At 41.1% G+C, this 16,302-nt stretch overlaps 1 protein-coding gene across 4 annotated transcripts in view; it reads left to right on the top strand.

Annotated features, from left to right (window-relative positions):
• Positions 1-12,806, top strand: part of LOC111145230 (leucine rich glioma inactivated 1) — a 39,465-nt gene extending 26,659 nt beyond the window's left edge. For 2 of the 4 annotated variants that reach the window (XM_022499994.1, XM_022499993.1), the window contains 4 exons: positions 4,892-4,963; positions 7,985-8,154; positions 8,427-8,591; positions 11,385-12,571. In XM_022499994.1, the coding sequence (XP_022355702.1) occupies positions 4,892-4,963; positions 7,985-8,154; positions 8,427-8,591; positions 11,385-12,220 (1,243 nt within the window). In that variant the 3' untranslated portion in view covers positions 12,221-12,571. Of the gene's footprint in view, positions 1-4,891; positions 4,964-7,984; positions 8,155-8,426; positions 8,592-11,384 lie in introns of all 4 variants that reach the window. The other 2 variants (XM_022499992.1, XM_022499995.1) reach the window with 2 other exon arrangements.
• The last annotated feature ends 3,496 nt before the right edge of the window (positions 12,807-16,302 follow it).

A 16,302-nucleotide genomic window follows, 5' to 3' on the forward strand; every position in this document is an offset into this window, starting at 1 on the left:
CCCTGGAATCCATTTCAGTAGTGTGTATATAAAAAATACTAGCAGTTGTGTGTGTTAATTTTCACAATAAAGGAAATTGGTATTCTTTACTCAGTTTTGCAGATAAAGAGACAGAAACCAAGAGAGGTGAAATTAAGTTGGGAAGAGGCACACTCCTGAGAATGAGGATGCTCAAATGGAAGCCCTTGTCCACTTGAGACCAAGCCGAACCCCAAACCACCACACTGCTCTCAGTGATGCTGAGGACAAGACTGACAGCCGGTTTTACAAAAGACACAGAACATGTTTCAACCAGAGCATCTATTAGGGGAAAGGGAATAATGACACGAAGCTGTTACTCTGTGAAGCTGGGGGGACAACGGAGAGAAAGGAGAAAGTGAAAAAAATTGAATGCGTTAGATTGTCCATTTTGCCTTCCAGTAGCAAGACTCAATACAGAGATGGAATCTGAAGAATCAAACGATCCTAACATCAAGCCTAAAAACCCCAGCCCTAACGCATGAAATGCTATCTCAGTCTCTCCAGCTGTTTAACCCATAGGCACCAGATCTTCACTCTTACCATCTAATGACCAAAGCTGAGCAGGCTTCAGGGAGCATCAGGGACTTGCTACTTTTTCTTCCTGGCAGCTCTGGCGCAGAGCCCTCAGGAGTCCCCTCACCCGCATCCCCACCCCCTAAGAGAACACACCTTAAGCCCTCAGATGCCCATGATGATTTTTGAAGCTCCAGTCCCCCCTCGAAGCTGAGTTTCAGCTGAGGCAAGGAACCCAGAGGAATGGTTCCAAGTCTGGACTGACTGCAGTCCTCAATTTCCCCAGACGATGAGGGCCTGATGCCATGTGGGAATCTTGTGAGAAAAATGAGACATCATCGGACCACTCAGACCCCTGCATGCTGACCCTGACAGTCCCTCACACTCCAGCCCGGTTACTTTGGGACTTTGTGAGTGAAGTAAAATAATTGATTTAGAATCACTAAATCTTCACTGGACAGAACCATTCCATACACAAATACTAAGCAATGGCGTCTGTTTAAAACCTCAACTTTATTCTTTGTTCCTTCTGAATTTAAAATAATAATACATGCTTGATGATAAAAACTCTCACAATCTGGATGTTTATATAGCAAAAGTGAAATATTCCAAATGAAAAAAAATGATTCTCCTTCCAGACCTTTCTTTATGCATTGTTAGACATGTATCCTCCCTCCTTACGTGGGATTACCCTCTATATCCTACTCTTCAATTTATCTTTTTTTTCTTTTAGGCATCATTCTGTGTCAAATCATAGAGATCTACCTCATGTTTTAAAATCTCCTGCAAAATATTCCATGTTAAGTATAAACCATTATTATTTACACAATCCTTTATTAATGGACATGTAGGTTGTTTCCAATTCTCTTCTCCTACAGATAATGCTAGATTAAATATCTTTCCCCAGTGGAAGTGGGTCTCAAAATAATTCCAACTCTCTTCACTTGGTAAATTGGTAAATATTCTTAACTGGCCAGCTAATTAACGTGTGGAGGCATTTCATCCGTCTCTTCTTGACTTTGCAGATTCTGCTGATCTCCCATGTGCCCTATGTATCCTTCACTGTTGACCCATCAGCCCCCAGTGGAAGGGTGATTTATATCAGGGCCCTTTACATTTGTTTTGCAGAGTAATTCCCAGCTTTATCAGCATTGTTTTCCTAAAACATTCTCTGCTCCAGTCCCTGCTGCCTGCTTTCTTCTTATGCAAATGTAACCCTGTCACTGAGGCCTGCCAAAGACTTTTGGGAAGCTGTCTCAACTCTTCGTCCTGGGCGTCGGAAGCCTTCCTCTCCTTTCTGGGTCTTACTTCCTCATGTTTCTGCCTCTTTTATGAGTCCAGGCAGACTTCTCATGCCTACTTCTCATCAAACCTAGGCGTGAAGCTCCCTCCTATCTTTTTCAGAAACAGTCCACTGTGAGTCAGTATTTCACTGAATTGTGGCAGTGGAACAGGGAAACAAGTCACACTAAGTGCGGTAAATCCATCCACCATTTCTGCCTCTGGCACCCCTCATGGTGCTCTGCCTCTGCCACCCTTTGGTCCCCAGAGTGAGAGCCTCCCTGTTACAAGAAGCCCTCAAAAGGCATAAAGCCTCATTTTACAGCCCAAGAAGGCCAGTCTGCCTTCATCAGCCCCAGCCCCCAACTTTGTTGACTTAAAAGTCGCCCATCTTGTCATGGAAAAATGATGTCTCTCCACCCCAAAAGTCTTGTAGCTCCAAGTCTGTGTCTTAGCAGCTGCTTCTGTGGTTGGCCTTCATATTGGGTATGTAAGGCCTAGAGTTCTATCCTCTCTGAGCAGGAAGTGGAACTCCTAAATTTGCTCATTGTTCAAAACAACTACCTTGGAAAAAAGAATAAAAATAAAAGAACTGCCTTGGGCACCTGGGAGGCTCAGTGGGTTAAGCCTCTGCCTTCAGCTCATGATCTCAGGGTCCTGGGATCGAGCCCCATATCGGACTCCCTGCTCAGCAGGGAGCATGCTTTCCCCCCTCTCTGTCTGCCTCTCTTCCTAATTGTAATCCCTCCTGCTGTCAAATAAATAAATATATTAAAAAAAAAAAAAAAAAAGAACTGCTTTGGGCAGCATTGCAAACATGGTGCCTCTTCCTGGGCAGCCCTGCTGGCAGTAATAATTCAGGACTTGACTGTTTCTTCATTGCATGCCCACTGTCCTGTGACCCAGCCTCCTTCAAACTTGTGTCTTAAAACCAGTTGTAGTTGGTTTCATCCACTTAGAAGTTCGCCTGAGAAATTTAAGATACATTGTGCTAGAAAATAAATTGAGACACATAACTTGGGAGTGATTCAGGACTAGATCAAGACACAAGGAGTTCTCTTCTTTCAACCACTAGGCAGAAAGGTGAATTATAGAGACATTCTCTTGAAAAGTCTTTAGGGTGCCTGGGGGGCTCAATTGGCTAAGCAACTGCTTTCAGCTCAGGTCATGATCCCGGAGCCCTGGGATCGAGTCCTGCATCAGGCTCCCAGCTCCACAGGGAGTCTGCTTCTCCCTCTGACCTTCTCCTGTCTCATGTTCTCTCTCACTCTCTATCTCAAATTAATAAATAAAATCTTTAAAAAATACATTTTGAAAAAATGGGGCCCCTGGGTGGCTTAGTCAGTTGAGCGTCTGCCTTTGGCTCAGGTTGTGATCCCAGGGTTCCCGGATCAAGCCCCACATCCGGCTCCCTGCTGGGGGGCAAGCCTGTTTCTCCCACTCCTTCTGCTTGTGTTCCCTCTCTCTCTGGGTCTCTCTGTCAAAAAAATAAATAAAATCTTTGAAAAGTCTTCCTTAGGAACATTTTATTAATCCTAATACCACTGAAGTCATAGTGTTTCTTTCATATGGCCAGTTTTCTAAATGTTATTTCTTAGGCAAGCTCTTCTCCTTCTTTTCCTCTCCCCTTCCTCCCTGCCGCCCTAAAGGTACCATCCGGAGTTATCTTATCTACTCTCCCTATCTTGTGACATGAGGTATTATCACCTCCCCCTAAAAAAATGAAAATATTGAGTCCTGAAGAAGATTCAGAATTAAAGTCACACAGCCAGGAAGTAGTGGCGTTAGAATTCAAACCAAGCTCAGAATGGCTCCAAAGCAGTGCCCTTCTTTACATAATAGACCGTCATTGAGACTGGAACATTCTGATTCAGTTCCCATTCTTATGTTCCAAGGTTCATTGAAAAGAGGTTTCCAACCTAGTCGTAATTTCTAAAACTCAAGAAAACAACGTAATTAACTTAAAAATAGGTTTTAAAAGTCTTGAATGTTTGCACTTGAGAAATCTCATATTAATTAGAGCAGGTAGAAGACAGAAGAGTTTTGAGAGTCTTTTAAATGGAATTTGAGAGAATTTTCAAGGATTTTGGAAGCCAACAATGTAAGCTCTTTTTGTTTCAGTTTAGTTTTTTTATTTTTTGTGTGTGAAAAAATTTCATTAGAAAAGTATATAACCGATATGGGTACACATACACACACACAATACTGGTTAAAAATAGAAAATTATCAGAGTCTACATCCCTTCCTACTCCTTGTTATGTCCACACTTCTGCACTATGGACACATTTCCCTTTTCTTGATACCATCAGGGCTACTCCTTACTCATTAGCTTTCATTAGAATTATTCTAGTGACTCAGGAAAGAACAAATAGAAAGAGAAAGAGAAAACAGTTCTTGTGCAGTAAGATAAGAACTGGAAGAAAAGGAAAAGAAATGTTTAAAGAAGATGGATGGATGGATGGACATATGTGACAAAGTTGTATTTTGAGGTCAAATGAATGGAACTAAAAGAAAAGAAAAATATAAAAAGGGAGTATATGCTTTGGAAAGAAGAAAGGATGTGCTGGCAGGGGGATAGGTTAGACAGGTTCCCAAACTCTAAAGCTATTGGCACTATTAGTTGGGGGTTTGGCCACTGTCTAGAGCAAGTGAGAAGGAGAGAGGGAGGAGCAAGGGCAGGCTGAGTGTGAGATGAAATGGGCACTGTCACCCATTTAGTTAGTCATCATTTGGGACACACCCCCTAGACTGAATGTCTAAGAGTATGAGTCTCATATTCCATTCTACATAAAAAGATCAATGTCCAATACCACTTTGTTACTGGTTTGTTAGCTTCTTTTTTGCCATCATACATAGAAAATGCCATAAATACTGAGTGAGCACTGAAGCAAAGAGACCAAGAATTGAATATACAATAGTGGGAATCTGAGTAGTATCTTAGAAGAAATAAAAAAGGTACTGCAACTAATTTAGTGTAGTCAGGAAAGAATAAAAAGGATTCATAATTAAGTTTTATCATAAAATGCATCTATTTAGTTCGATTACAGTTTACATCACTCTTTTTTTTTTTTTCCAGGAGCCTCGCAAACAACAATCTCCAGACACTCCCAAAAGATATTTTCAAAGGCCTGGATTCTTTAACAAATGTGTAAGAGGACCTAAGACATCACTGATTAATTAATTTACAATAGTTAAGAAAGAAACTTAGTATTAATTTTTAGAATTTGTAATTGGCTTTAAAATTAAATTATAATTTTACAATTTAAATTTTAAATTTGCTTACATTTTAAATGTACTTGAACTAATGTTTGAATCTTCTATAGTAAAGACTCAAAATATATATTCTATATTCTGAATATATAGTGCCCAGACTTTCCATGGGGCAAAGTGTGTGTCTTATGGGTGGGAGTGCTGATAAAGGACTTTGAGGGGGTGCGAAGAGAAGGCCCCAAGTGAAATTTCAAGATGCCTTTTTTCTCATGAGGTCCAGGAAATGGGGCTACAAAGGAAAAACATAAAGGAGTCTGGGAAACTGACCGAGTACAGATGAAAGGTTACACCCATGGGTTAGTCAGTCAACAGAGAAATGGAGCAGGAAGTGGGGGAAGGGAGGCAAGTTTGCCTTTTCTTTCCTTAGACTGAACAACAACTCTAGGCTTAATCCCCAGGAATTTGGCTTAAGCCCCAGGAAGGAATGAACTTAATTATTTTTGACCCTTTTTCAAACAAAAGAGCTTTCAAACTTTGACTTTTAAGCCTCAGAGTGAAAGATCTTTGTAAGGAATTTGTATATTTTGCTGTAAGCAAAGCAAGTAATATATGCCTAACTCTCTCAAAAGCAATTTAGCTTCATTAAGTGCCTTCCAGACATTAGAAGGGTATTAAATGGTTGTAAGGTAGATATAGGGAAAATGAAAGGATATATGTAAACATAAAAGTTTTTTTTTTTTTTATCAACTCAGGTACTTTTCTATAGAATATATGTTCAAAACAACTTTTCTCCAATAACAAAAGATCTGAGTCAAGTATTTTCTCCTAAACCTAGTATTTAACTTCAAATCAGTAAGCTAATGAAAAACTTTCTTTGTTCCTTGTGGTATTTCCCTAGCCCCTCCTCAATGCCTGGTACCCCAAGTCCTGAATGATGGTTTATTTGCAAAAGAGTACCAGAAGCAAGACACTACCAAAAAGTCTCAGACAGATCACAGTTAGCCGTTCTGGTTTACAATCACCCAGAAAACTTGCCAGTCATTATTTGGGGTCAGAATATTCTTGGGAGATAAAGTAAGTCCTGGGAAGGTCTTGGAAGTTAGATGATATACTATGGCAGATTTGGGGATACGGCTTATTTGGACATTGTCCTCTGGCCCATCCACACAAATAATTTTTAAATGTTGAGGCATTTAAAAATGTTTTTTGGGGATACATTCAAGAAAACCAAGAAATCCATGAAAAGACAAGCTATCAAGGATCCTTGTACTTAGATAATTCTTGGTTTAGGCATATTAGAGTAGGCCCAAGTGGCCAAACCCATTACGGGATTTCCTTAGAGACTGAGCCAATTTCAAGTGGGTTCTTTGTTGTTGTTGTTGTTTTGGTTTTGGTTTGTGTCCTACTGGCTGACAGAAGGATAGGCAGTACCTATCTTGGGAATTCTGTGTGACCAAGAAGGGTTTTAGGAAGGAACTGGAATTTCTGAACAGAAGCAATGCAAATAAACAGAAAACTTGGTGAGTTAGGATCATATGTGGAAATTTAAACGATCCGTGCTGTATATTTTATTACAGACATGAGCTGCTGGATGTCTGAGTTAACTCTGGTGTGTCAAAGTCATTTCCTATTAAAATTGAATTTGTAGACCATGGAATAGGATCAGGATGAATTACATCTGTGAGGAAGAACAAAAGCAAATAGTTCGCTTGATTTAATTAAATATGATATAATAAGCACGATATTCTGTCCTCTAGACCTGCTCGTCCAATATGGTAGCCACACATGTGGTCACCGAGCATTGTTCCTAGTGTAACTAAGGAACAAAGCTTTAAATTTACACTTAGTTTTAAAAAAATTAAGTAGAAAACTAAATTTAAATTGAAAAACTGATTCTCTGTTCAGCTATTGCAAAAGTTAATTGTGTTTGGAACAACTTGGATGTGTGAAACTATTTTTTTCTGAGTATAAATTTTATGAAATCTAAATACAGATCGCATACTTCTGATGAAAATTTAGCATCAAACTGAGTTATGCTCTAAGTGTAAAATACACACTAGCCTCCAAAGACTTAAGATTTTGGGGATGCCTGGGTGGCTCAGCTGGTTGAATGTTTGCATTTGGCTCAGGTCATGATCCCGGGGTCCTGGAATCGAGTCCTGCATCAGGCTCCCTGCTCAGTGGGGAGCCTGCTTCTCCCTCTGCCTCTGCCTGCTGCCCCCCCCCCCGCTTGTGCTCTCTCTTTCTCTGACAAATAAATAAACTTAAAAACAACAACAAAGATTTAATGTTTTTTAAAAGTATAAAATACCTCATTAATAATGTTTGTTGGCTACACAGCTAAATGATTTGTGTGAGATATTAAATAAAATATATTATTTAAAATAAGTGATAAATTATTTTAATATATTATTAAAATTAATGTCACCTATTTCTTGTTACTTTTTTTAGAAATAGAGAAAAAAAATTTTAAGGTTTTATTTATTTATTTAAATGAGAGAGAGAGAGAGAGAGAGAGAATGAGTGGGAGCAGAGGGAGAGGGAGAAGCAGACTCCCCACTGAACAGAGAACCTGCTTGATTCCAGGATCCTGAGATCATGACCTGAGCTGAAGGGAGACGCTTAACTGACTGAGCCACTCAGGTGCTCCTACAAAATTTTAAATTACATATGTAGCTTACACTGTATTTCTATGGACAGCACAGCTCTAAATAGAGCTGCCTTTGATCCAAGAAGGAATACTTTATGAGGTTCTGTTGACTGGGTGGCATTCAAGAGTGCACTCACTGTGGGATATCTCTGAATTCAAAGTGAGTTGTCAGTCACGTTCAAGGTAGACGATGGAGCATGATGTAAAGCCAGGTAAAAGCAATCTGCATATGTTAACTGCTGAGGTAGAGGTCATACCTGTGTAGGTAGGACCCTCATACAGCAAAATCAACTGAAGTTTGTCTTTCAGGGACCTGAGAGGGAATTCATTTAACTGTGACTGTAAACTCAAGTGGCTAGTGGAATGGTTGGACCACACCAATGCAACTGTTGAAGACATCTACTGTGAAGGTCCCCCAGAATACAAGAAGCGCAAAATCAATAGTCTCTCGCCCAAGGATTTTGATTGCATCATTACAGGTAATGTATTCCAAATCATTCCACCTCATAAAGCTAAAATAAGGGCTACATTTTGTGTGTGTGCAGGAACTGATATTTTTAATATCTTTAAAAACCGAACGACCAATTTTAATTTTTTATGATAAAGCATTAAAACTTTGTGGGTTTAAAAGCAAAGTAAAATTATCATTTTACTATTTCTCTTAAATAAATGTATCTCTTAAGGATGTTTGAGATCTAGCCAAGGAATGAAGCATTAGCACGCAGTTATTCATCATTTCCTGTTTTTGCAGAATTTGCAAAGTCTCAAGACCTGCCTTATCAATCACTGTCCATAGATACTTTTTCTTATATGAACGATGAGTATGTAGTCATTGCTCAGCCTTTTACCGGAAAGTGCATTTTCCTTGAATGGGACCATGTAGAAAAGACCTTCCGAAATTATGACAACATTACAGGTATGAAAAACCTGACCGTATTTTGAATAGGAAGTTAAGCAGGTTGGACCGAGGGCAACAGAAAAAGACAACTGGCATGGGGGGATGATTGGCCACGCTTAGAGTCCTGTAATCCCCATCCATACCATTTACTAAATGATTGGGGATTTACTAAACCTTGATTTCCTGATTTGTAAATGGGAATAATAATACTTAACTCATGGGGTTGTTGAAGATAATGTATTCATAAGATAATGTCATCACATATTCAAGAAACAGCATAGAATGTAGCATAGTAAATGCCAAATAAAGGTGGATTATTTTTCTTCAAAAGAAAAGTATTGGACTAGGAATCATGAGTTTTAATCTAGGTTCTGCCACAAAACAGCTGGATGAGCCACTCACCCTCTCTGGGCCCTCCCTTTTTCTTATTTATAAAATAAAGATGTTATTTTAGATCAATGAGTCACAAGCTCTATTGTACAAATGACCCCCTCAATATGTTAATGTACTCCTTGTCACAAAAAGGGGTTTTGGTCCAATAAATCTGTGAACCATATCTCCCTCTTGGAGATTCATAATAATTATGCATTAGAGGCCCTGAGAAGTCTAGCAGTGATGAAGCCTCTTTCCAGTGTTTTGTGCATTTAATTTGACCTTGGGAACTACTTTTCTTCCATGAAAACTTTTACTTATGTGACCTCTTAATTTTTCTTCTCATTTCAACAACTTAATGGTTTTTAAATAAGTTAGAATATGGGCCTCCCTCCAAAATGTTTCCATCAGCTTTAGCTTCTAATACCTTTAAATCTGTTCCTGAGAGCATTCAAACTTCTATGTAAAAGATTACACTTCTTGGGTGGGAAGAGTTATAATTCAGTTGTGTTGGTGGCTGTCAGCCCCACTGTTTACAGGATCAAGACAGGTCTGGGCCTTGTTTGAGACTAAGGTGCCCAGGTGAAGGGATCTTCTCCAAACTGAGGTCCTCCCAGAAACCTCCTTCTTTCTCGAGGAGGAAGGTCATGCTTCCCTTTCTCGCAAAGTGCCCTCAATTTTCCAATGGACTGCAGCAGCTTTGTGCAGTTTAAACCAGGTTCTTCTTACCTGTGTATAGTCCATCAATTATTCTAGATGAATCTTAGAATGAGCACTTGAAGGAGAAATGAATCACATATATGCAGACTTTCAGAGGACATCGTCTCATCTAAGATGACAAATATATACTCAATATGCAATCATTATGACCTCCCTTGCCCCAGAAAGACATCGCTAATCAATTACAGTGCTCTTGCTTATGGAGTGCAGACAGGACTACGAATCCTTCTCAGCACAGTTTTCCAACTCATCAGTTGATCAATATTGATACGTGGTTGAAGTCTAGTGGCCATTCCTGATCTAGGCCAAACCCTCATTGTACAGAAGAGAAAACTGAATTCCAGAGAAGTTAAGTGATTTTCCCAAAGTCACACAACCAGTTGAGTTCTGAAAAGGGTCACAAATAGGATAATTTCATCAATTAGTAGAAAGAGCTGATGCAAAACTTACTGCTTTGGAGCTCCTAAAGTTAGAAAAGGCTTGGGCCCCAGATTTGCCTTGCTTGCTTTGGATTTCCTAGAGCCAAGCTCCCTCTAGTCAATATTTACTGATAAATGATATTTATATTTCCTTTTTTTTTAAGGTTTTATTTATTTTTTTGACAGAGAGAGAGATCACAAGTAGGCAGAGAGGCAGGCAGAGAGACAGGGGCATGCAGGCTCCCTGCTGAGCAGAGAGCCCGATGGGGGGCACGATCCCAGGACCCTGAGACCATGACCTGATCCCAAGGCAGAGGCTTTAACCTGCTGAGCCACCCAGGCGCCCCGATATTTATATTTCCTGATAAATGCCAAACTCTTACTAAAAGGATATACTGAGCAAGGACACTGATCTGTATTGTTCTCTGAAATTTCTCAAAATAAGTCTCAGGAGTATCACTTGTGACTATACCCCTCTTTCATTTTTCTCAAGAATCTCTCTTCCTTGTTTTCTCTCTTGCCACCAATAGCCTAAGCTTCAGGAAAATGACAAATATCATCTTTGTCCTTTCCTAGGGGAAAATCGCATTATTTTTAGAGCAAGAACCCTTTCACACTAGGAACAAACCAATTACAGGTAGAATCATGGGCTACCCACATCACTGCTCAAGACTTTGTAGGGTGGTTCTAGAAACCTGTGGGATCCTAGCCCAAGTCGGAAGCCCTAGAATAGCTCACCTCCCTACAGGTTGTTTTAAAAGCATAGAGACGCTGGTAGACTTGGGTTTGAATCCCAACTCTGCCTTCTCCTAGCACCACTGAACCTGTCTGAGTTTCTGTCTGCTCATCTGCAAAGGAAGGATAATATTTATCTCTTCAGATTGTTGGGAATTTTTAATGAGATGATTTGGCAAAGCACAGAGCTGGTGCTCAATAAGTGGTAGTTTTCACGAGAATTACTGTAATTAACTCATGATGTGTCAGGGAAAGCAATGCTTGCTTTCTGCAAGTAGTGAGAGGAGAAAACTCGGGCAGTAGCCGTGTGCCCTATTAAATGTCTAGTGCAGGTTGGATGTGACTTGACAACTCAGTTGTTGATAATAAGGCCTCATGAGGCACAAAGGCACAGAACCTCAGAGTCCTGCTGCCATTGGGCCTTGGAGATTGGCCTCGCCTATTCAACCAAGGAAATCCTTATTCCAGGCTGATTTTGGTGGAAGCTGTATGGCTTCAGGTTGCATGTTTACATGCTGCAAAAGAGGATGGCCATCCAACTAATCTCTCATTTGTCTTTTCCCAGGCACATCCACTGTAGTGTGCAAGCCTATAGTCATTGAAACTCAGCTCTATGTTATTGTGGCCCAGCTGTTTGGCGGCTCTCACATCTATAAGCGAGACAGTTTTGCAAATAAATTTATAAAAATCCAGGATATTGAAATTCTCAAAATCCGAAAACCCAATGACATTGAAACATTCAAGATTGAAAACAACTGGTACTTTGTTGTTGCTGACAGCTCAAAAGCTGGTTTTACTACCATTTATAAATGGAATGGAAATGGATTCTACTCCCATCAATCCTTACATGCGTGGTACAGGGACACTGATGTGGAATATCTAGAAATAGCCAGAACACCTCAGACACTCAGAACGCCTCATTTAATCCTGTCCAGTAGCTCCCAGCGTCCTGTAATCTATCAGTGGAACAAAGCAACGCAATTGTTCACTAACCAAACGGATATCCCTAACATGGAGGACGTCTATGCCGTCAAGCACTTCTCGGTGAAAGGTGACGTGTACATTTGCTTGACAAGATTCATTGGTGATTCCAAAGTAATGAAATGGGGAGGTTCCTCCTTTCAGGACATTCAGAGGATGCCATCACGAGGATCCATGGTGTTCCAGCCTCTTCAGATAAATAACTACCAATATGCAATTCTTGGAAGTGATTATTCCTTTACGCAAGTGTATAACTGGGATGCAGAGAAAGCCAAATTCGTGAAATTTCAGGAATTAAATGTTCAAGCACCAAGATCATTCACGCATGTGTCCATTAATAAGCGTAATTTCCTTTTTGCTTCCAGTTTTAAGGGAAATACACAGATTTACAAACATGTCATAGTTGACTTAAGCGCATGACACACCAAATTCTGTGGCTGCCACCAGAAACTTTCTACAGTACATGATCCGGATGAACTCAATGCATGATGACTCTTCTTATCACACTTGCAAATGAATGCCTTTCAAACATTGAGACTGCTAGAACCAAGCACTACCAGTATCTCCATCCTTAACTGTCCAGTCCAGTGGTGTGGGAAGTGACCTTTTATAAGACAAAATTGAATTGTGTGACTGTTCTTTGCAGTGAAGATGTGTAAATAAGTGTTTAATGGTATCTGTTACTCCAAAAAGAAATATTAATATGTACTTTTCCATTTATTTATTCATGTGTTCAGAAACTGCCAAATAAAATGTTTACATTTTCTTTCATATCCCAAAGGTAATTATTTACAGTTGCTTTAGTCTCGGTGACGGTACGTTGAGGAAATAGGTTATACAATAGAGTTATGTTTAGATCGAGATCTTATGGTGTGAATAAGGAGTGAAAACGAAACACTGATATTCATTACCCAAGATTTATGAACAGGTTTATCGGCTGTTTGGATTTGGAACATTCAAGGGTGTTTCCAAAGGTAACGGCTTTTAAGAACATTTTGTGGTGAAAGGGTGACAAATTTAAAGTGGGGTAGAGAAATTTGCTTATTACAAGTAGCCTGATTTGAAATAAAGAATAGTGAGATCCATTCTTTTCCTATCTGATAGCTCTAGCTAAAAAAATTCTTCAAAAAACTTAGAGACAAAGAGAAAGTCAAGATTTTAAATTTTAAAAATGCTATTTAAGGACTTTCTAAGTGTCTGACCCTAGAATCATCTGAGAGCTGATTGAGGTAACCTTAGAGTACGTGCCTCAAATTCACCCCATATGTGGGCCTCTTAATCTTATCAAGGAAGCTTCACTTCTAGACATCAGTTTGGATGTTACTGACATGCCGCAGAGTGTGCAGGAGGCTCATGTTTGATTTTCCAAATTCCTGCTCCCGAGTCACATGGTTTGTTAGCACCTAGCACAGTGCCTATAGGGTAGGCTCTCAAAAATTACATTCGAAGACGCATGTGTGTCCTCCTGTTATAATGTAATAATAAATTTCACAAGTCCCTTTGATTTAATCAGTCCTATTTATTGAGTACCTATTAAGAATGGGGTATTGTTCCTGTGGTGTTGTGGAGCAGAATTCAGGAGAAATAGGGCATGGCCCCAGGGCATGGACCCTTGTCCTCTGGGGCCTTAGACCAATTGGAGGGTTAGGACAGAGAAACCTGCAGAGTAAGTTGTAAGTGCCAATCATCATCTTAACGTTCTGATTATAAAGATCCCAGGAGTATCAAAGATGAGTTCCTGGAGGAAGTGGTCCTTGATTGAACTTAAAGAGGAGATATGGTTTCAAAAGGGGATCGTGGCAGAGAAGATATGCCTGGCATGAATTGGTTCTGTGTGAATCAGAGCTTCCTACAGCTTTTATTGCTCCCTGTATTCCTTTGCCAAATGAATGGGTAGGTGCCAGCACCTATCTGGTAAACTAGAGGCACCAAAGGTACACAGAGTAGTTACACTGTCTCCAAGAAGCAATGCCTTGGGAAGTTATGCATAGGAGCCAGATTCCTTTACCACGTGGGAAGATATGAACTGACAATAGAGTTATGGGGGACAAGAAGACTTACCCACTGCCGATCTTGCACACAGGAAGAACTGGCCTTTGAATTTATTTTTTCAGTCCCCTTTTTCTATAAGCAGCATATATGCTGTTGAAGAACACCTGCTTTGTACAGACTGGGTTTAAATCCAGCCTTGCCATGTACTGACTTTGTCCACAGGCAAGTTACTTAAATGGTCTGAGCCTCAGTTCTTTATCTGCAAAGGGAAACTAATGCCTACTCCAAGGACAGTGGAAGGATTAAATGAGATAATATGCACTCAGTGGATTGAATTTTCCAAATATGGCCACAATATTTCCCATCCCATGTGTTCTATGAGAACCTTGCTTCCACCCCATCAATAGGTGGTACCCAATTCTGTTGTCTTTAAGTGTGAGCAGGCTTATAATCAATAGAATGTGGTGGGAATGATGCAGTTTGGCTTTGAGCCTAGATCATAAAAACAATGAAGCTTCTACCTTGTGAACTGGGACAATCGCTTTTGGAATCCTGAATGGCCACCCACAAAGTCCCACGAGGCTGAGGCCACCATCGTGAGGAAGCCCACCCAGCTGAAGTCCCATCTAACAGCCACATCAAGCACCAGCCCTGCGAGTGAAGATGCCTTGGGCGAGTGAAGACAGCCCTGAGCTGTCGGACCTACCCCCACTGAGGCTCTGGATGACAAGACATCCCCACGGTACCTGGTCCAAATTCCCGACCCACAGAATCTATGAGCATCATAAAACGGTCAATTCAAGCATCTAAGTTTTGGGGTGACTTGTTACACTGCAGCAGTAATTGGAAATGCACACAAGGTACTTAACACCGACCTGACACAAATCAGCACTCACAGAGTGTGCCGGCTCCACACCCAGAATATTGCATGCTTCGGGGTCATGTTCTATATTTATTACCTTAATGCAATTCACAGCCCTTTAATGCAATTCACAGAGATCCTTTGTAAAGGATCTCTCCTGTTGTCAATATACTGCTGGTGTTCTAACTCTATGCCAGGCCCTCTGCTTAATTCAGGGATGCAGAGATGAAAGGCTTAGATTCTTCTCTGTTTGTGTTCACAGAAACAGTGACTATTTAAATTAGCAAACCAACTCTCTAATTCACCTGAAACCTGAGAGCCAGAGATATGAAGTGAGCAGAGGGAGGTAGCTCCAATCCAGGCCTCTGGACACTCAATCCAGACTCATCTTCATCACATGGTACTACCCTTCAACACCTCAGCCTCCAATCTGAACCTGGGACTATAGATGGGGAAGAGGTGAGGAGTGAGTAGGCTGACAGAAATTCAAGAAAACCTGAGGAGGAGGACATGTAGTGGGGTCTACTTACTTAGGAACTGGCCAGTCCTCCCTGAGACTTGCCCCCCTTTTCCCCTGTACCCTTCTTCTGCCCTATACTGTAAAACTCTGCCTCCTCTCTAGTTGCAGATGATTGGACCTGGAGTGACCAGTGGGTTGGGCTCTGCCTGAACTGATCCAGTTCTTCTGGATATTTCTAATTAGGACAGCAGAGGCTGGGTCACTTAGCCACAGGCACCAGATTTGTAAAGTGACTATCTTAAATCAGGTTCCCTCAGAGCAGTGGTATTTATTGAGGGAGTGCTCTCCTGGTACACCTGTAAGGGACTGAGACTAGGACAGGGGAAGGTGTTACACAGAGATGTCCTTCCAGGAGAAATTAGCTTCAGACTGACTCCACGGGGAACTCCAGAGTTTGAATTATACCACACAGTGTGTCCTGCCTTAAGGCAAGGAGGATAGACGTTTATACCCCCTCCCCCATCTGATAGTCATCAAACTCAAGAATATGGGGCATAACCTCTCCGACATCTCCAGTGATGAAGGCTCCCATTGGCAAAGGACAATCCTCTAGAGAGGTATGCAGATGTAGGCTGTTATAAACCAACACCCATGGCAGCTGCAGGATGGGTACTTCAACCCAGTAAGGAGCCTCTGGGTGGGAACCAATGGCATATGCTACAGGGACAGTGACTGAGCAGCTGTAAGAGCAGAGGAAGCTGGTCTGAAAGGTGAGAAGAGAATGAGGTAGAAGGTCAGAGAGAAGGAGAGGTGAGAAACTACATAGTCTGAGAGGGAAGGGGAGGAAGAGCAAAGAGAAAGAGGGAAGGAGAGAGAGAAAGGGGAAGAAAAGGAAGGAGGAGGGAGGTCTGGTGGCTCCGGTAAGGTTGCCTGAGAACCAGACTCTGTCAGGCTAACGTACATACATTTATTAGGTAGTACCCTTGAAATGCCACCTGGAAGGGAGGAGAAGAAAGGAGAATTTGGCAGAGAGCAGCTGAGCCATGATGCAGTTCCAATAAAAGCATCCCTGTAGGGAGCTGAGATGCTCCTTCTCAGGCACCCCAAGTTGGAGCGAGGGGACCCACCAGAACTTTCCAGCTTCATGGGGATTAGTCACTGGATGTGGGTTGGAAGAAAGTATGGCCT

This window comes from Enhydra lutris, unplaced genomic scaffold (assembly GCF_002288905.1).
Source record: "Enhydra lutris kenyoni isolate GAN:26980312 unplaced genomic scaffold, ASM228890v2 scaffoldscaffold12, whole genome shotgun sequence".
Taxonomy (NCBI): Eukaryota; Metazoa; Chordata; class Mammalia; order Carnivora; family Mustelidae; genus Enhydra; species Enhydra lutris.